This window comes from Carcharodon carcharias, chromosome 9, assembly GCF_017639515.1.
Source record: "Carcharodon carcharias isolate sCarCar2 chromosome 9, sCarCar2.pri, whole genome shotgun sequence".
NCBI lineage: Eukaryota > Metazoa > Chordata > Chondrichthyes > Lamniformes > Lamnidae > Carcharodon > Carcharodon carcharias.
The window spans coordinates 34,357,007-34,378,066 of NC_054475.1; the positions used below are offsets into that span (position 1 = coordinate 34,357,007).

The following is a 21,060-nucleotide window of genomic DNA, read 5'->3' on the forward strand; positions in this document are numbered from 1 at the left end:
CTGAAGTAGGCAATGAATCATTTATGGATGGAAGCAAGTGGCCTAACTCCTGTTTATGGTCACTGCTACAACTTTGATTTGCCCTGAGGTACCCAGTATCAGTGCTGCTTACCGCTGGGAACAGCAACTCTAAATGCCACTTAAATAAAAACACAGTTAAGAACTCACTAAAACCACTGGCAGTGCCGAGATCTCCAACCTCCCTCCTGACCCAGCCCCAACCTCCTAGCACCCTGACAGAGTGCTAACCCCTCAACATTGCGATCTTCGTACTCTAACATTGGTTATGCCACTTACTTAACCTCATGAGAGAAAGTTTGGCACAAATATCTTGATCCCCTACCCAACCTGCTGTGCAAACTCCCACTGGGCCCAATCACAGACTCTAAAGTCCACCTATTCCTCCTCCTGACTCCCACAATCCAACCCAGTCATATTGGTCTGTAAGTTGGAGCACTTTTCCCGCCACACCATCTAGGTTATGATGCAGTCTGAGACCCAAAAACCAAGGCTTCTTAGACCTCACCATTTGAGCGAGAGCTGTTAACACTGTAGGGTGTTGGTGGGTGGGGATGGTGGTGGTGGTGCTGGAGGTGAAGTGTTCCAGAATTTATCCTCTTATTAATCTTTTTATTTTTCTAGGCTAATTCAGCACACAAAGAATCTCATGTCAACAGAAGAGAAGCTCTGCATTAAAGTTCTCCGCAGCCTTCAAGCAATGTTGGTCAAAAAAAACAGCTATGGAGACCGGGTAAAAACAGAAATCTAACTGCATCGCTCAAGCATGAGAATTAGGAGCAGGAGTAGGCCACTCAGCCCCTTAAGCCTGCTCCCCTGTTGCTTATGGAGAGAGCTGAGGACCAGTTTAATTTTTTTTCACTAATTCAAGCCCGTACTTAGACTCTATATTTTCAGAAGTTTTAACCTATCTTTCATGTTGACTGCTCCCTTTTTTTCTATAAATATCTTCGTTCTCATCAAAGGCAAAATTAGAGGATAGAGGGTTGTATGCAGAGAGCCTTGGGCCAGGATTAAATGGTAAAGATATAAGGATTTGTGTTGGGGATCAAAGTATTTTTTCAGAACTTTCTCACATGAGGTTAAATGAATGGTATAAACATTGATACATTAGATTGCACAGGATCTGTGAAATGAGTGGGATTCATGGTACAATGGCCTTCTGTCCCTGCTTTATTTATATATTTAAAATTTCGCACTGATGTTTTGTTCACAAGCCATTCGTGGAATGATGCATTTCTACACGGGGTCGTATTTTTACTGATCAATCCCGCAGGGAGTGGGTCGGTCAGGGGGACCTACAATTCAAGATCGCCCCCACACAGACTCCACAGCATGTCTCCAATTTCAGTGATTCTTTGCCTGCCTGGAGGCCCAGCCTGATTGACAGCTGGGGGGCCCAGTTGGGCGGGAAGCCAGTCACTGATGGCTGCAGTAGTAGTTAAGTCTGTGCCAGGAACGAGATGGGGGTGAGGTGGTGGTGGGAATGGTTGTCCAGCCTCAGCTAAAGCTGAAAGTGAGCAGTTTGAAGGCAAGTTTGGGTCAGAAAATCTGCTTCTGAAAGTTTAACCCCCAATCTGACCCAAATCTGCCCATTCCTTAAAGTTGAAATTCGGCATATTAAGTCTATTGGAATTGTATTATCTACTTGAGTAGTATATATCTAAGGATTGGGGAACAAGGTTATTGTTACTAGTGCCCTAAGTGATTGAGGAACTTGCTAAAATTGGTACCGTCTTGCGTCTTAACTAAGACATGTACCCACGTTAGGAATTTGGAATCTAAATATTTTTGGATGAATTACTGGGATTATTATTCTTCATTTCAAAAGCCGGTTCCTTTCGCAAGATGTATACTGTACATGTCTTTCACAGGAAAATAACTCCCATCTTCCAGCAGAACCAACATTTGAAAAGGAATTGTAGTAACACAATTTGAGTCATCCCATTAGGAATTTGCCTCTGCTCATCACACGTACACTCAACAGGTTGGAGCCTCAGCTCCTCTGGCCTGAACTAGGAACTGAACTGAGCTGAAGTAGTAGCAAATAGTATGTACGACTTTCCAACTTACTGGAAAGTCACTATTAAGGTGATACACTTGGTCATGCAGGTGGAAATGCCCATGCAATTGTGGAGATCTTGGCACTTACAGCCTCAGTACTCATCACATGATTCTTTTCCTACAGGGAAATGAATTAAGAAAAACTCTTCTGAGCAGCTACCTTTGTGGCAAAAAATCAAACTCGAAAGGCGACTCCAGCGATCTGTGTTTTGGAGGTACTTATTAGCAAAATACAAACAATTACCATTCAATGGTAATGAAGGCTGCACTTTCATTATGATATTCTACTGCAGTGGAAATTTGATTGTCCATCATAATGCGAGGGCCCCCACCACCAATTGAGAGTCTGCCTTATATGAGTACTGTGGGCCACCAGGCATAGGAACATACAGAAGTACAACACAGATAACAAAAGAAACATCAGGATTATTTTCTGAGTACATGTTAGGGCATTTTAGAAAATGACAACCATTTTGCAATTTGAACTAAGGAGGGCATGACTTCCCATTGCCATGGTGTAAATTAGTCCCTTTAGGCAGTTTTGTTCATGACAAAAAGGAGATTGAATACATCTTTTTTTAAACTCCATGAGATATTGTCTCACACAAATCATTGGTTGGTTCCTCTTTTGGCTTTCCTCATGTTACATAGGGTTGCCACAATGCTGGTTGATCACCTTCATATCAACCATCATGTTTTTTGGATTTGGTGGGTGGTTTTACCCAAATGCTCCTCCTGCTGCTGCTAACCCTCCACATTTATCCAGGCTGGGGAACAGCACCAACACACACTGGCTTGCCTCCACCAGTGGCTGCGTCCTTTCGTAGCCAACAAGTCCTGGAGTGGGACTTGAACCCCAGGTCTTCTGGCTCAGAGGCAGGAGCGTAATCCAGTGAGTCACTCCAGCTCCCATTCCATGCAAGAATTTGTCCAGTGAAAATTCTGCTAGATTATAGGAATATAGGAATGCATATCTAATAGTGTAAAGAGCATGTTTTAGATTCTTAGATAATAGACATCAATATGGAATCTGTGCATTAAAACAAAAATATGTTTTATTCAGCAAACAACCACATCAAGTGTATGTGCTTATTTTAATGCAATTTTTAATTTGTAAATAAACATTTGCATTTTTAGCAATAGTTACAATGACAAACCATTGCTATCCATCTTTAAGGAATCTATCTTTGAGGATCATTTGCATTCTCCACTCATCCTTCAGGGTTGGTTTATAAATAATAGGCTGCTGCTTGACTTTCTGTATTATTGATTTCATACAGTGACCAAAAATAGTAATGTTTTTACTTTATTCTTATATAAGATCCAGATAAGAGTCAAGACTGGAACTCAATAGTTCCTATCCAGTGTCGTCTGGACAGAGAAGGAGCCACAAAGCTGGTTGCAGATCTCATCACAAGCTCCAAAAGTGACAAGATTTTCCAGGAGAGTGTTTTATTAGCCATTGCCTTGCTAGATGGAGGGAACACAGAAATTCAGGTAACAACCCAGACTGGTGATAATGGCCCACAATTTGTGGCAGTAATGATGCCAAAGCTGTCAGCACTCACTGTCATTTTTGTGTAAAACTGACAGCGGCTTCTGGCGTCTGTACAAGTGCAGTTAAATGCAGAAACCTGAAAGTTGTCAGTGATACTCTCTCTGCTCCTCCAAACGGTTTGCTGTTGCAGTCTTTACAGGTGCAATCAACATAGAATCAGTGATTTGACATGAGCTTCAAATTTTTCCACACTATTCTTGCTATAAAAAAGAATTGAAAATGTTAAACCTTGCTGAATGAGGTGTAACTGAGTTTTTACTAGAATACTAAGTCATAACTGCTGCTAAGCAACTTCTCTGACCCCAAGAAATTACTTTTACATATATGGAGTGTCATTCCTTCACAATAATACTTTAAAAAAACCACAGATTTTTTTTATAAATAATTAACTTTTATTTTTCACATTGATTATGATATTTCAGCTTCTACCTTAATTCCATGTGTATGACCTGTTATGATCCTGGAGCAGACCCACATGTTTTTGGTAAGGTTTAGGGAGCAATAACTTAGTTTAAAACAGACAAAATTTGAGATTCAAGACAATCACTAAGAGAATAAAGCCACAAGGTTCTACAGGTTTTGAATAAATCAAAATAAACTTCACAAAGTCAAAAAGATAAAAACAATTTACATTATCTATGTTATACTCTAACATGCAGTGTTGATATGCAGTACCTGTGAATTAACAGGCAACCTATGGTTGAACTGACCACACTGTACAATAAATAGCAAATGAAACCAAGACAGATCCCATGGATTTCTCAACAACCCACCCAGACATCAGTAGACACTGTGAGTCAGCCAATCTTGTTGCAACTCTGACTCCCTCATGAGGGATTCCAAACCTTTCACTTACAAAGGTTAAATCTCTGAAATCCATCGAGGCTACTCTAACTCAGACTGCCTCAATGACTGCATTCCTGCCAAGGTTTTAGTCTCATCTCCTGAGATCCGCTCTCTTGGATTTTCGAGTTTGCATTCCGGCCTCTACTTACTGGCGCAATTTCAGCTCTTTAATAGCTGGCTAGCTTCACTGGGCTGGCACTGCCCTTGAATATCACCAAGCTCCAACCTCCCAGCAATGCCAAGCTATAAGTGGCTCCCAGGGTTTCTTCTGGGCCCTTTCCAGCACAGAGCCACTGACCTTCTCAGCTCACCAGGACTTCTCCTGAGCCCTAACTACAAAGAGCTATCAAATGGCTCTTGGGACTTCTCCTGAACCACAACTACACAGAGCCAGCCAACAGCAACACTTCTGCTCCCTGGAGCCTGGTATGGCCTTTTCCCTTGCTGCAGAACACTCACTCCCCCAGTAAATTGAAATTGAAATCGAAACACTGGAACTTTCTTAAGCTCCACCCATCTCCATGACAAGGTAGCCTTCCAAGGCTCACTGATTGCTTTTTGAATTAATTGCAACTCTAACTCCCAAAACAAAATATCTCTCTGGGCTGCATTTCTTTGCAGGCACTTAAGCCCAGCTGCTGTTTTATGATTTTGCCTTTCTAGCTGTTAACCCCTTCAGTTAACATGGCCCAACCTTTTAAGTGTAATAGTCTTCAAGTTGCTTTAGTTGCAATTATCCTATTTTTTACACTTAAACTTCAACCTTCCTCGAAGTAAACATTACCTCTAAAATATTACTATGAATCATGAACTATTTATAATGGTCTGAGTCTTAATTTCACTTTCTGTAAAGTGAATTACAATCCATGTTTTTTACCCCCTGGTTTGTTGGATCTGAAATTAATTCAGTCTGATTCGCTGATCAGCCTGCTTGTCCTTCCTCTAATAACTGCAAAATCTGGGCTGTTGAAAACTGTAATCGTCATCATGCCTGAACCTTGGCTGGAATTAAATAACATTAAACTTTATTTCTAGTGACTGTGTTTTTACATGCAGTGGATGTGCTAACATGTTTCTTGCCTCTACTATTTAATATGGAGGCAACTTCAGTGCTCCTATATTCTAAACAAGATGCACACTTGATGGAAGAATAAGTTGGAGATAAGGTGCTGATTCTCTGTTGCAGCCATCGGGTGTGGCTCCTTTCAGACTGTGCAGTGCTATTGAATTTACTCTAGAGTTCCAAGGGAGGTATGTTCCATGGCAGGTTTTACTGCAATGAAAATAGAAAGTGCTGGAAAAGCTCAGCAAGTCTGACAACATCCGTGGAGAGAGAAACAGAGTTAATATTTTCAGTTAAATGACTCTTTGGAAGTATTTTGCTTTTATTGCAGGTTTTACTGCATCTTGTTAAGACAGAGTACAAGCAAGACAGTAATGAATGACTGCAGTGTGCGTAAACACATTACAGCACACAGACATGGTGGGTTATATTCTCTGACCAACATTACTGAAATGATAATGACATCCTATTTAAAATAAATATGTTATGTAACTGGGTTACTGCTGACAGCAGAAGGTTAAGAGATGATCCAGTTGATAGGATAGATAGAGAAACTATTTCTTCTGGTGAGGGAAGTACAGAACAAGGGATGATTTTCAGGGCTGAATTCACAAAGAATTTCTTCACAAAAAGCAAGTTCAAAATCTGGAAATCTCCCCCAAAGATTTACTGTAGCTAAGTCAACTGAAAATTGCAAAACTGAAACTAATAAGATCTTTGCTATTTCGGGTTCTCTAACCAAGGTGGATGGCAGGATTTGAGATACAAATTAGCTAAGATGTTCAAAAGCAAAGTACTGCGAATGCTGAAATCTGAAAGAAAAGCAAGAAATGCTGGTCAGGAAGTGTCTGTGGAGAGAAAAACAGAGTTAATATTTCAGATCGATGGCCTGAGGAAGTGGTTACCAATCAATCCAAGAAGTGGGATTTTGTTCCCTGATCTGTGTCATTGTGGCTAATGAAGAAGGTTAGCTTGGTAGGCAGTGAGGAGGCAGCCCTACTCTCCTTGGCCCACATACACTGCTGTGAGGCCACTTGCATCTTCCATGAAGGAGTCCTCCTCTTCCTTCAGCTGCTTTGCTAAAATTTGGTGTTGGGTTAAATATGAAACACACATCTTTATAACATTTAAATGGCCAACCTGCTTCCTGGGAGCAGATTTGTTGCCTGCCTCTTGCCCTGCCTTTGGAAGTAGGCAGATTGAGGTTTAATCTGAGATTTATAAAAATTTTGTCTTTCCATCCAACTCCAACCCATTTGTTTTTTGGGTTAAAATTATCCCTATAGAGTCTGAACTTGGAAGTGTTATGTTAGTCAGTTCAGTATCAAATCATGTTCAGAAAGCAAAATAAATTAATAATTATTTGAAATAATTCTTTAAATCTTTTGTTTTTAAAATAACTCCCAGAATTGAAAACTGAAGGATTGAGACTCCATACTTGTAAAAGTACATTTTTGATAACAGAGAAGTTGCTGCTAGTAATTAACATTTTGTCATACTGTTGAAAATTCATTTACACTTGAATGAACAAGCACAAGCTTTTAATGGGTATCAGTTGAGTACTGCAAATTCAGACTGTTCTGTATATTTCAATGCAGTCTCTCAGAAAGGTACCAGTGTGTTGCAGTTTCTGGAGGACCAGTAAACTCTGACTGGAACTTCCTGATTTATATGTTTAACTTAGAATGTGTGGATGCAGGAAGTGTTGTGTCTAATTTGCTCCTTAATTACTCCTTAATAGCTTCACTATTATTTTTGCCACAAAATCTAGGTCATTATTTTTAAGAAGAAAACTCTACTTTTATATATTTCCAACTGGGTTATCTTTAAAATCGACATACCCCACCCTGACTGAATTGGAGGGAGCTGGGAAGGTTACAGACATTCCATGCCCCCCACATTCCTCTAAATTCTACAGCACTGCCTCAGCCTCCACCTCCCGATCCATTTCATTGAGTGCAAGATCACTGGCAGACTATGCAATGCATGTCACATTTCCTGCCCATAACCTATGTTTGCTAGAATGAGCCATCAAAATCAGCATCTGAGTTCTCTGCATCAGACTTAGTGTGCCTTCTTGTCATCTGGGGAGCTGGCACCAGTCGCATGCAATCTCTATGCCCTAGCTCCCGCACACTCATGGCCAGTCATTCATCCTTTAAAGTACACATGGTGCCTGTCTCTGAGATGATGCCTGCCAGGGTTAGATCAGGTGGTGCTCTATTTTCAGGAAAGCTAGCCTCATCTTTCCGCATTTTAGACAAAAGAGAAGGACAAGCATTAGCTTTCAGTGTTGAGGGGAAGCAGAGGGGAATGAGTGGCTGCTGGCAGCAACTGCAGAGCATGTAAGGTGAGATAAATGTACGAAGGAAAATAGAGGATAAGATTTAAAGAAACCCGGCATGATGCCTCCTTGGTGCTACCACTCTTCAGGGCCATGACATTCTCCCTGCCTGTGTTGGCCAGCTTCCCCAGTCACCACATCTTACCTCACATTGTCCCTGATTGTTAAACGAATGAGGAGAGTATGTGAAAAGGAGGTGGAGTGCATGGTCCTGTGATTGGAGGAGATTCAAGGGAAGGTGAATATTGTCAATTGTGAGGCTGCAGATGGTGGAGGAGTGTGGAGAAAACAGTTGAGGTCAGTGTTAAGATCCTTACCTAAACAACTCTGGCCACATCATTGATCATTTTCCTTTATTGCATCAATGTCTTGGGGCATTGCCAGCTCTTCCAAATAGCCACAGTGTGGTCTGGAGGGCTGTCTGTCACCAAAATGGAATATATTTCCCTCCAACTGCCTCCCACCTGGACCACGGCCTCCAAAATGGCATTATAGAACTTAAGGGTCTGTTGAATAGATCTTAATCATTTTTGTGTTCACAAGTATTCCCTCCTGTTTGCAACCACCCTGCACATCCCCATTAAGAAGAGCTGATTGCCTTTAAGTACTGTCAGAGGTACTTGATTTCCAATCTGCTGGTCACATAAATAGGTGCGTGACCAATTAGCAGTGCCGGTAACGCTGACCACACACATGGTAGGACAGTTTCACATGGGCCCAAGTGAACAGGTACATGAACCCCATACCCCATCCTTTCCATGACTATTCTCAGGTGCAGTTGAATATCTATGCCGTTCAGTCAAATTCTTCTCCTATACTAACATGAAAGTGTTGTTTTTGTTTTTAATGATCATTTATTCCATTCCTGTGGAAATAAATGCCAAATAGCAAAACCGGCTTCATGGGGAAAGAGTGCTCGATAACTGATTGCGAATATTTTTGTGCCCTGAATTCTTCTTATTATTAAAGCTCTTGTACTCCAGAAGTCTCTCAGGAGTTCAGATCTCACTAAAGAATAATTTTGACTAGTTTCAGCCCTGACCTTGTTCAGGAAATCAGAGACTGATAGTAAATTAATGGGTTGTGACCTATATACAGGCACTGAAGATCTGAAAAGAAAAATGGTTTTTTTTTAGAACATTTCTCAAAACTATTCTTGGGAACTCTGCTTCAGAATTACAGATGCAGTAACCCTCTTCTGTAATGACGAGCAGACCTGAAGTTCTAAAAGTACAGCCTTTCTGTGGAGTTGATTTAAACCTAGAGCAGATTTGGGATGGCAGTGGGTGAGGGTGTGGCAAATTGTAAACACACTTGTTAGGATTCATTTTAGGCCTGAGGTGTTTTAACTCCCGGATCTCATTTAAATACAGCCAGTCCACTTCCTGCCCAGTTTGGGCGTGAAGTGGGCTCAAAGTGGCTACCAGCAGAGAAAGATCAGGTGGCCCTTGGCCGCTTACCAGCTTCCAGGTAACTGGCAGTGAGAGGATTTCAGGAAGAACTAACATGAAGGGAGTTCATGAGGATGCGAGATCACCACTTCCCTTAAGGGCCACAGAGAAACTTCCCCACTCAGGCTGCATTTAAAGTGTCAGCAATATCCTTTGACATAATAAGACCCTGATTTACACAAATTCAGGAATTTTTTAGGCAAGCACCTCATACCCTAATGAACTATGCAGCTTTTTATTGGAGACAGTGTGAAAAGGTTGAATTCTGAGTGGGTAATTAACATACTCAATTTTAATTACAAAGACGCCTGGCAGGAATGAACCCTGTTAAAATAAATAGAGGAAGTAGCAAAATACACAGCCAGGTAAAAACTTTTGTCAAAACCCCAATGAGAACCTCTAAGCCTTGAGATGTCATGACCTTAGTAGTACTGTATTGAGTCACAGTTGCCACAGGAGACTCAAAGAATGAGGCAATTCTTTACTCAAATTCAAAAGGTTTCCATCCCCCCAATTTTTGTTATTATCATAATCATGAACATTATGTTTAATCTTCTTGTGGGTCTCTCAAATATCATCAATCAATTGTTCCGTCTACTCTTTCACACTGAAGAATGGTTTGGACATCAGGGTGTCAAAGGAAATTACTTTTGTCTTCAAAGCTAACAATAGATTCTTCCCCTATACCATGACTGAATGATTGACCATAGCCAATAAGTGTTAGGATAGATGAGATTAATATTCATTCAGCTGCATTTGTTTTCTAAATGGGTTTATTAAACAGATATAAGCAACATTAGCAGGCTTCTGACCTGATCCAAATCTGAATCTCAATTCCATTTTCAAAATGACAGCTTATTGCTTTCATAAAGTATCATACAGCTAGCTATTGCTGTCTGATGCGCTTTTCATAATTTCACTATTTTTTGCACTGAACTGTCTGGGAATACCTGTATATTGTTGATATTTTACATTTTGTTTTTGCTAACCATTTCTTTTTGTTCCAATCTTATGGGAGTATTGATTTATGTCATTGTTCTTTAAGCGTCAACATTTGCATGTTTTTGATATCTGAACATTGTTTCATCTTTGTAAATTAAATATCTAATAGTTTTGAGTTAGTAAGGGAGTTTCGTCTCCACTTATCAGTTAGCCAAAGTGCCAAACATGCCTTCACCCACATTGCTATAGATGGTGACCTTTAGGTTGAAGGTTATAACTTTTATCATTTGATCTTCCGTATCATCTGAAAGCATGAGATGTTGAGTTACAAGCATGTTTGCTGAAATGTATGGCTGATTCATATTTTGTTCCTAGAATTCCTTCCACAGTCTTATGACTGGTGACAATAAATCAGAAAAGTTTTTCAAAGTGCTTAACCAACGCATGAAAGTTGCTCAGCAAGAAATCAAAGCAAATGTTTCAGTCAACATGAATGACCTGGGAGGCAAAGTAACAAAGAATGACCTGCACGAGAAAACAAATCCTATTCCTGGAGCTGGTCACAAAGGTAGAGTGTTCTCACTGATATTTGCATTGCCATGTTAAATCCACCACAAACTATGAAGCAGTGAAGGAATAAAAGCAGAAAATGCTGGGAATACTCAGCAGGTTAGACAGCATCTGTGGAGGTAGAGATAATGTTTCGGGCCAATGGCCTCTTGTTAAGGAATACTACTTGAAAATTCTTTATGAATCTGGATGTCATTTTATGACACCTCCTTCCTTGAGTTGTCTGAAACTAATCCAGATTGTTCACAACCTTGTCATCATATTTGACCCAAGATAAGATTCCAATCACAAATCTGCACCACCATTAAATCCAATTATTTTCACCTCTGTAACACCGTCTGACTGCGTCTCAGTTTATTTACTGCTAAAACCATCATCCATGCTTTTGTTGCCTCCAAACTTGACTATTCCAATAAATATCTGACCAGCCTCCCATGTTCTACCCTCTGTAAACTTGAGGTCATCCAAAACTCTGCTACTCTTATCTCGCACCAAGTCCCACTCACCCATCTTGCCTATGCTTGTTGACCTACATTGTCTACTGGTTAACCAATGCCTTGATTTTAAAATTCTTACCCTTGTTTTCAAAGTACTCCATGGCCTCACACCGCCAATCTCCTTAATTTTCTCTAGCTCCACAATTCTCCTTGATATCTGCGCTCCTTTAATTGTGGTCTCCTGAGCACTCCCGATTTTAATTGCTGCATTGTTGGTGGCCATGCCTTTAGCTGCATAAGCCCTAAGCCCTTGAATTCTCTCTCTAACCTTTCAGCCTGGCTTTCTTCCTTTAAGACATTCTTTAAAACCTACTCTTTAACTAAGCTATTGATCATCTGCCTAATATCCCCTTGTAGGGCACAGTGTCAATTTTTTGCGTTATAACACTGCTGTTAAGCACCTTGGGTCATTTTATTATGCTGAATGCACTATATAAGTAAATCATGTTCATGTAGATACCCTATTTTTTCTTATGAAAGAACCTTGATCATTCAACATTTGTTCTACACTATATATGGAAACAAGTATTATGTATTATGCATTAAAATTGCTAAGCAGGTCTCAAAATTTCATTTTCAAATTGCATGGAAAACCCCTGTGCCAAATGCTCTCCGTGGGAAGAGACATTCCAATTGTGTTCACAGTAGCCGCAACACCAGTTATGTCTGTAGATGGTGCATGATGGGGATTTTCAATGTAATTACTTGTGAATGTTTTATGACTGCCATCATTGACCTAGATATAAATTTCATTGCTTTGAGCAGAACGGGCACAGTGCAGAGCAAAAGGAACGATATGGAGCAAGCACAACTACTCAAAGGTTAAATGTGTTTGCCTTGGTGAACGATCTTCATGTCAGTTAAATTGCCAGTCAGGTTGTATTTCTTCATCTCGGTGGAGTCAGATTATAACCCAGCTTTAGACCCATCATTCAGAAAATCCTGGGATAGCTTCCTGAAAATTGCTGGTCTATCACTATCCCTGCAGTCCTCCTTAAAGGTTGGAAGCCACTTAAACTGTTCCTGAGGGGATCATTTGTCACCCCTCAGTCTCCCAAAAGCCAATCTCTAAGCTTTCCTTAGGATGACTCTGCTGGGTAACAGTTTATTATCCATATGATTACACTCCATGCTTACTACAATGAACATGTTTTCTTTCCCACTATTCTATATAAATGCCCCTAACCCTTTGGCAAGTGTCATTCTGCATCCAGTGCTATGTGAGATGATACCTGGTGTCAGAGTGCAGATCGCAGGCAACAAACACAAGGAGTGCTGAGTACAGGTCAGCACCCTGAGAACCAAGAACATTTCCCAAGAATGGTCCTCTTCCCACCCCCATGCTTCGCTTCACTTACCCTCCTTGACTTGAATACCCTTGATACTGACTCTCGAAGTGAACCGCCTGGTTATTTTACCAGGGTCAACTTTGATTTGTGACATTTGGAAAATATGTTAAGTATGTTTTGAGAACTACTGCTTTGAAATTTTAAAAACAACATTATCATAGGTGAAATTATAGCTTCTTTATCTATTTCAGTGAATAGTTACCAATCCAAATTTTTTAATAGTCTTTCATGGGATGTGGGCATCACTGGCAAGACCAGCATTTGTTGCTCATCCCTAATTGCCCTTTAAAAGGTGGTGAGCCACCTTGATGCATTCCATGTGGTGCAAGTACACCCATAGTGCTGTTAGGAAGGGAGTTCAAGGATTTTGATCCAGCAACACTGAAGAAGCAGCAATATAGTTCCAAGTCAGGATGGTATATGGGTAAGGGGAACTTGCAGGTTGTGGTGTTCCCATGCATCTGCTTCCCTTGTACTTCTAGGTAATAGAGGTCATACATTTGGACAGTGCTGTCAAAGGACACTTGATGAGTTGCTGCAGTGCATCTGGTAGATGATACACACTCCTGCCACTGTGCACTGGTAATGGAGCGAGTGAATGTTTAAGCTGGTGGACGGGGTGCCAATGAAGTGGGCTACTTTGTTCTGGATTGTGTCAAGCTTCTTGAGTGTTGTTGGAGCCGTAGTCATCCAGGCAAGTGGACAACATTCCATCAAACTCCTGGCTTTGCCTTGTAGGTGGTGGACAGACTTTGGGGAGCTGGAGGTGAGTTACTCGCCACACAATTCCCAGCCTCTGACCTGTTCTTCGAGCCACAATGTTTATATGGCTGTTCCAGTTCAGTTTCTAGTCAATGGTAATCCTTCAGGATGTTGATAGTGGGGGAATTCAGAGGTGGCCATTGCCTGGCACTTGTGTGATGCAAATGTTACTTGTCACTTATGAACCCAAGCTTGAATGTTGCCCAGGTCTTGCTGCATATGGACATGAGCTGCTTCTGTATCTGAGGAGTTGCAAATGACACTGAGCATTGTGTAATCATCAGCAAACAACCTCACTTTGACCATAAGATGGAGGAAAGGTTATTGTTGAAGTGATGGTTGGGCCTAGGGCACTATCTTGAGGAACTCTTGCAGCGATACCCTGGGATTGAGATAATTGGTCTCAACAACCACAACCATCTTTCTTTGTGCTAGGTATGACTCCAACCAGTGGAGGGAAACGAGGATCAGAGCAAATCAGGAAGAGACAGAGCGGACAAACTTAAGAGTACACTAGCAGGCAAGGCTAGAGGTTACAAAAGTACTAAAAAGATAAAACTAAAGGTTCTGTATCTGCATGCACATAGCATTCATAACAAAACAGATGAATTGACTGCAAAAAAGAAATAAATATGTATGATCAGATAACTCTTTGTAAAGGAAATATTACTTTTTTTCCTGATATTACTGTGGGATATTGAAGCAGGTTTCTGTGTGTGTATGTTATGTGTGTGTGTGACTGATTTAATTAAATTAAATACAGTCAGGCTGCAAGGTTTGAATCTTCAAAGGGATAAAGTAAAATAGGCATTTTGAGATGGAGGTGGGTGAGTTGGGATGAGACCTCAGTAGATACAGTGTGAATGGAATTTGCATTTTTAGGTAGGCTAAGAGGCTGTTTGATTTTCAAAGAGACAGTGATAAGATGTTTTACAACTGTCAAGATAAATAAGGCAAAGTTATTAAGTTTATTTTTCCCGAAAGTACTGGTCATAAGGACAACATAAAAGATTTTTATATTCTGGGAAAAGTAACTTCTGAAGCAAGGGTGAAACAATGTGACTTACAGATCAAAGGGGAGAAAATCTCTTTAAAGAAAAATGGATAGTTGTATGGTGAGTGGCCTTGTGAGATCTTGCGAGGTGGACTGTGTGAAATAGAATTGTGAGAAAGGAGCCTCAAGCCACCCAAGAGAAGTGCTGGTTTGGTCCAGAGCGCAAGATTTTGTTAAAAGTCTTGGATTTCCATTGTCAAGTGAAAGGGAGAAAGAAGATGCGAAATACCTGCCTTATAGCAATAGTGGGTGCTTGTGGTAATATTGTTGAATGTTTTATAGATTAAGAATCTATTTGGACTGTTGCCTGAAAGTGGTGTGTTGTTGGGAGTCTAATTAAATAGAAATCTTTTGGGAACTGTTATAAGACTGAATTTAACTGTGTAACTGAAATCTTGTGTGTTTAACTTTATCTTTTTCTTTTGTTAATAAGTATTTTAATTTAATCTTTAAAATTTCCAAAAGTAGTAGCGAACTCTTTACTTCTGACTTCAGCGTGTATATCTTCTCATATTGGATACAAATTGCAAAATCATTGTGATAGCCTGGCCAAGTTTCCCTTTGGGATTTGGTCAACCTGGCAAATACTACCTGCCATATCATAACAGATTGCGGAGACATGGCTGCAAGATGGTGAAGCCTGGGACCTGAATATTCAAGGGTATGTGACATTTAAGAAGGACAGGAATTTAGGAAAAGGTGCAGGGGTAGCTCTGATAATTAAGAATGACATTGGTACAATCGAGAGAGATGAGCTTAGCTCTAGAGTTCAAGATGTAGAATCATTTTGGGTAGATGTGACAAATAGTAAGGGTAAGAAGTCACTTGTGGGAGTAGTTTATAGCCCCCTAACAGTAACTATACTTTAGGACGGGATATACGGGAAGAAATAATGGGGGCTTGTGAGAATGATACGGCAATAATCATGGGCGAATTCAATCTACATATTGATTGGACCAAAGAGATTGGCAAAGGCAGCCTGGGTGATGAGTTCATAGAGTGTTTTCGGGACAATTTCTTTGAGCAGATGTTCCAGAGTCAACCAGAGAGCAGAATATATTGGATCTAGTAAAGTGCAATGAGACAGGATTAATTAATGACCTCACGATGAAGGCACACTAGGTGGCATTGATCAAAATATAATTGAATTTCATATTCTATTTTAGGGAGAGAAGAGCGGATCTAAGATTAGTGTTTTAAACTTAAATATGGACAATTATGAGGGCATGAAGAGAGCTGGCTAAAGTGAACAGGGATATTTCTGAATACTCAGAAAAGAGACAATCCAGTGAGAAAGAAAGACCCCAGGGAAGGATGCACCATCTGTTGTGAACAAGGAAGTTAAAGATAGTATCAGATTGAAAGAAAAAGCATATAATTCCAAAAAGATGTGGCAGGTCAGAAGATTGGACCGAATGTAAAGAACAACAAAGGATGACTAAAAGTTGTTTGTCAGTACAGAACTTGAGTACAGCTCGAAAACATGACATGGTTTCAAAGCTTTTCATTTTGTACTCATCAGGACAGAATTCACAAGAATATCAATTGTTAAAGGGAACAACAATCTATACTGCATGAGAAGAGAGTGCTTATTGGTTGGCAATTGGACTCTGATTGATAGAGGCCTTGCCATGGAGAATGCACCAGGGAGCTGTTAACTTCCAAGCTTTTGTTTAAATTAAAACCAGGCACGTTGACTCTAATTGGTCAAGGTATTGCCATGGGGAATGAACCAGGGAATGCTGTTCTCCAAGCTTTTGTTTAGTTGAGAAAGACGCAATGTGTGGACATGCTCTTTCTGTCTGAAAGGGTTTGGGCCCTGTGTGTTAATGTATGTAGCTTCTAGCACGCATAAGTGCGCCACACTGCAAGCCCAACTGATAATCTGAAATTGGTTGTCAGAGTACTCATTTGCATAATCAGGATTGTTCAGCAAGCGTTGTCTAATTGTGGAATTACATCTAATGTTGGACATTGTGTTTTGAACTCTGCAAGCAGGGGCTGGTTGGGTATGGTCAGTACTTTGCCTGTTGCGAACAGCTGAAGGGGCATGCTGTTTGGTACGATCCGCCAGCCATGAGGGTGTGTGGCCTATATACCTGGTATCACACTGGCACTGAAATTCATTTACCACATTACTCATTTGTGTAAAAGGCAGAACATTTTTTGGCAGTGTCCTGTTAGTGGAGAATACCACTTCTGTTGCTACTATTGTTAGTTTTATCTGATTCTCAAATTATTGAGACACACCTTACCCTTCCAGGGTAATCTGAGGTAGCCTGGGCACTTGTTCAGGACTGAAAGTGGCAGCCTTAGGCCCGTTCATGAGCTTGCGCAATATGGCAAACTTATCATTTACGTATCAGAGATATGCAAGGGGTAGGAGACATTTTTTTCTTTATTCTTTCATTGGATGTGGACATTGCTGGCAAGGCCAGCATTTGTTAACTATCCCTAATTGCCCTTGAAACTGAGTAGCTTGCTAGGCCATTTCAGAGGGAGTTAAGAGTCAACCACATTGCTGTGGAGCTAGAATCACATGTAGGCCAGACCTGGTAAGGACAGCAGATTTCCATCCCTAAAGGGACATTAGTGAAGCAGATGGGTTTATTATGACAATCAATGATAGTTTCGTGGTCACCATTACTGAGACTAACTTACAATAGCAGATTTTTTTTAAAAATTGAATTTAAATTCCACCAGCTGTCATTTGAACCCATGTGCCCAGGGCATTAGCCTGAGTCTTTAGATTACTAGTCCAGTGACATTACCACTGTGCCATCTCCCCCTGAAGGTTAGGTGTCATTCATCAAAGACACAAGTAAAGTGAGCGTTGGTCCTCTAGCGAGTGAGTCTGTGGAATTAATGATGAAAAATAGTGACTGTGACTCCTCTATTCAAGGAAGGAGGAAGATAGAAAGCAGCAAACTACAAGCCAGTTAGCTTGAAATATGCCATAGGGAAAATGCTGGAATTATTCTTAAAGAGATTATAGTGGGCATTTAGGAAATGTCAATGCAATCAGGCAGAGACAACATGATTTGTGAAAGGGAAATCATGTTTGTCTAATTTATTGGAGTTCTTTGAGGAAGTAACACACACTGTAGGTAAAGGGGAACTTGTGAATGTGCTGTACCAGAAGGCATTTGACAAGGTGCCAAATCAAAAGTCACTATGCAAAATAAGAGCTCATGGTGTAAGGGGTAGCATATTAGCATGGATAGAGAATTGGTTAGCTAACAGGGAACAGAAAGTAGGCATAAATGGGTCACTTTTGGGTTGGCAAGATGTGATAAGTGGTGTGCCACAAGGATCAGTGCTGGGGCCTATTTACAATTTATATATTCAATGACTTGAATGAAGGAATCAAATGTATTTGACACAAAGATAGGTAGAAAAGTAAGTTGTGAAGAGGACATAAGGGGCCTGCAAAGGGATATAGATAGATTAAGTGAGTTGGCAAAAAATTGGTAGTTGGAGTATAATGTGGGAAAATGTGAACTTGTCCACTTTGGCAGGAAGAATAGAAAAGCAGCATATTATTTAAATAGAGATTGCAGAACTCTGTGGTACTGAGGGATCTTGATGTCCGGGTACATGAATCACAAAAAGTTAGTATGCAGGTACAGTAAGTGATCAGGAAAATAAATGCAATGTTGTCATTTATTGCAAGGGGAGTGGAATATAAAAGTAGGAATGTTTTGCTACAGTTGTACATGGGAGTACTGTCTGCATGCTGCTTCTGCTGTTTGGCTTGAACTACCCTTGTGTTGTAGCTTCAACAGGTTGACACCTCATTTTTAGGTATGTCTGGTGCTGATCCTGGCATGCCCTTCTGCACTCACCATTAAACCAGGTTTGATCCCTTGGCTTGACGGTAACGATAGAGTGAGGGATATGCCATGCCATGAGGTTACAGTTTTGTGACTGCATATAATTCTGCTGCTCCTGAAGGCCCACAGCACCTCATGAGTGCCCTGTTTTGACCTGCTAGGTCTGTTCTGAATCTATCCCATTTAGCACAGTGGTGGCACCACACAATGGTGCCGATGTAGAGTGTCCTCAGTGCAAAGATAGGATTTCAACTTCACAAGGATTGTGCAGTGGTCACTCCTGCCTATACTGTCAGATGCAATTGTAACAGATAGATTGATGAGGATGAAGTTGAGTAGGTTTTCCCCTCTTGTTGGTTCCCTCAGCAACTGAAGCAGGCCCAGCATGTCAGGGCTCAGCCGGTTCAGTCACTAGTGGTGCTACTGAGCCACTCTTGGTGATGGACATTGAAATCCCCCACCCAGAGTGCACTCTGTGCTCTTGCCACCCTCAGTGCTTATTCCAAGTGTTCAACATAAAGGAGAATTGAGGGAGGGCAATAAGTGGTAACCAACAGATTTCCTTGCCAATGTTTGGCTTGATGTCATGAAATTTCATGGGTCTGAAATCAATGTTAAGGACTTCCTGGACAACTCCATCCCAACTGTATACCATTGTGCTTCTCCTGCCAGTGAGACAGGACATACCCAGGGATGATGACAGTGGTGGCTGGGACATAGACTGTAAGATATGATCGGTGAGTGTGACAATGTCAGGCTGTTGTTTGATTGTTCTGTGGGACAGTTCTCCCAATTTTTAGCAGAATCACCCAGATATTTGTAAAGATGACTTTGCAGGGTCGACAGGGATGTGTGTGCCAAAAGATTGCAGCTGATGCATAAATTCAGTAAAAAAACAGACAACTGTCTTCTGAGGAATGGCTACATTTTCCACAATGATAATTTTTTTTATCTGCAGTAGTCAAGGATATTTTGATTTAAGTTATCATAATCAAGGAAAACACAGGCTGTTATATGGAATTGCATCATGAAGTCTTCAATGGGTTGGAATCATACTGTGCAATATTAGCAACAAACAAATTAACACCTTCTTAAAAAACTCCCCTGTCTTTTTTTAATGAAGCCATTAACATCTGTTCTTGTAGCGGATGAAGTAATTTCATACCGATATTTAATGTGTTTGATAGTAATTTTGCACAACTACAATGATTTTGTTTCTGCTAAGTTTCAACCATCGCTTGTTTTCCCCTTAGGAAAAGATGTCCACCATTTTTTGGCAACTGCTCACAACAGGTCACAGATGACCATATCAGGAGATGCTGAACATGGACAAAAGGAAGCTGAAATCAGCCCAGCGGTGGCAATAATGCGACCCATCCTACGGTTTCTACAGCTCCTGTGTGAAAACCATAACAGTAACCTCCAGGTTAGATCACATTTTATTCTACAAGTTCCCTCAATGATGCGAAAATTGCCACTGATTTTAATGTCATGGAATGTTGGGTCTGGATCTGCAAAAGATTCAAAGAGCCCATGGACAAGTTACAAAACTAAAAACTTCTGTCAGTAATATGAGTAGACAAACAATTATTATTTGGTCCACTATTTTAACAGAAGCATTAATCTGCTCATTTAAATGGATCAATACCTTCATTAAAATGCCAGATAGAAGAATGTCCAAATAAAAGTGGCCTTGGAGTTAGTGCAGGTTTGTTTTACCAAAATCATACCTGGGCTTTCGGATTAATTTATGAGGCTGGATTGCAAAGACTAAAGAAGTCTCGAACAATGGGGCATGTTCTTAAAATTAGAGTTAAGTAATCCGTGTCTATATGCAGCAAGACCTGGACAACATTCAGGCTTAATTTGAAAAGTGGCAAGTAACATTCACACCACACAAGTGCCAGGCAGTAACCATCTCTAACAAGTGAGGATCTAACCACCTCCCCCTGACATTCAATGGCATTACCATTGCTGAATCCCCCCACTATAAATATCCTGGAGGTTTACCATTGACTAGAAACTGAACTGGGCCAGCTATATAAATACTGTGGCAACAAGAGCAGGTCAGAGAATGGAAATTCTGAGGCGAGTAACTCACCTCTGACTCCCCAAAGCAACCAGGTAAAAGTCACACAACAGCCTTCTTCACACAAAGGACAGTGGAAATCTGGAACTATCCCTAGAAAGCAGTTGAGAGTTGGCCAATTAAAATGTCAAAACCGTGATTGCTAGATTTTTATTAAGCAAGGGTTTTGTTATTACGTGGCAGATGCTGTGTGCCAGGCAGATCAAATCCATGGGGGAAAATTGATCCCACTATCACAACGGTTTTGCAATTTGTATTTATTTTGAGATGCATGCACTGAATTCAGAAGTAATAAGTCCACCAAGAATTTCTTTTAAAAACTAAAATTGAAATACTTATTAACAAAAGAAAAGATTTCAAGCACCTACATAGGTCTACAAATTACTACAATAATAACTCCTAAAATCCCTAGTTAACCTGTTTCCCAGTTACACACCCTTTAAGACAACGGTCCAAAAATAGATTTTTAGATTTTAAGCAGATCCAGAAAATTAAAATAATGCCCTGGATAGTGGAATTCAAAATGTCTTTCTCCAGCTTCAGTTTCTGTAGACAACAGGCATTTGCACAAACACTGGCGGCTTCTCACATTTGTTAGGCCTTACAATGCCTTCCCCTGA

The 21,060-nt window shown here is 40.6% G+C and overlaps 1 protein-coding gene across 9 annotated transcripts in view; it reads left to right on the forward strand.

Annotated features, from left to right (window-relative positions):
* Window positions 1-21,060, forward strand: part of itpr3 (inositol 1,4,5-trisphosphate receptor, type 3) — a 312,431-nt gene that overhangs the window by 245,075 nt on the left and 46,296 nt on the right. For all 9 annotated transcript variants that reach the window (XM_041195917.1, XM_041195916.1, XM_041195915.1 and 6 more), the window contains 5 exons: window positions 643-751; window positions 2,207-2,297; window positions 3,404-3,579; window positions 10,662-10,854; window positions 19,605-19,777. In XM_041195917.1, coding sequence (XP_041051851.1) covers window positions 643-751; window positions 2,207-2,297; window positions 3,404-3,579; window positions 10,662-10,854; window positions 19,605-19,777 — 742 coding nt within the window. The remainder of the gene's footprint in view (window positions 1-642; window positions 752-2,206; window positions 2,298-3,403; window positions 3,580-10,661; window positions 10,855-19,604; window positions 19,778-21,060) is intronic.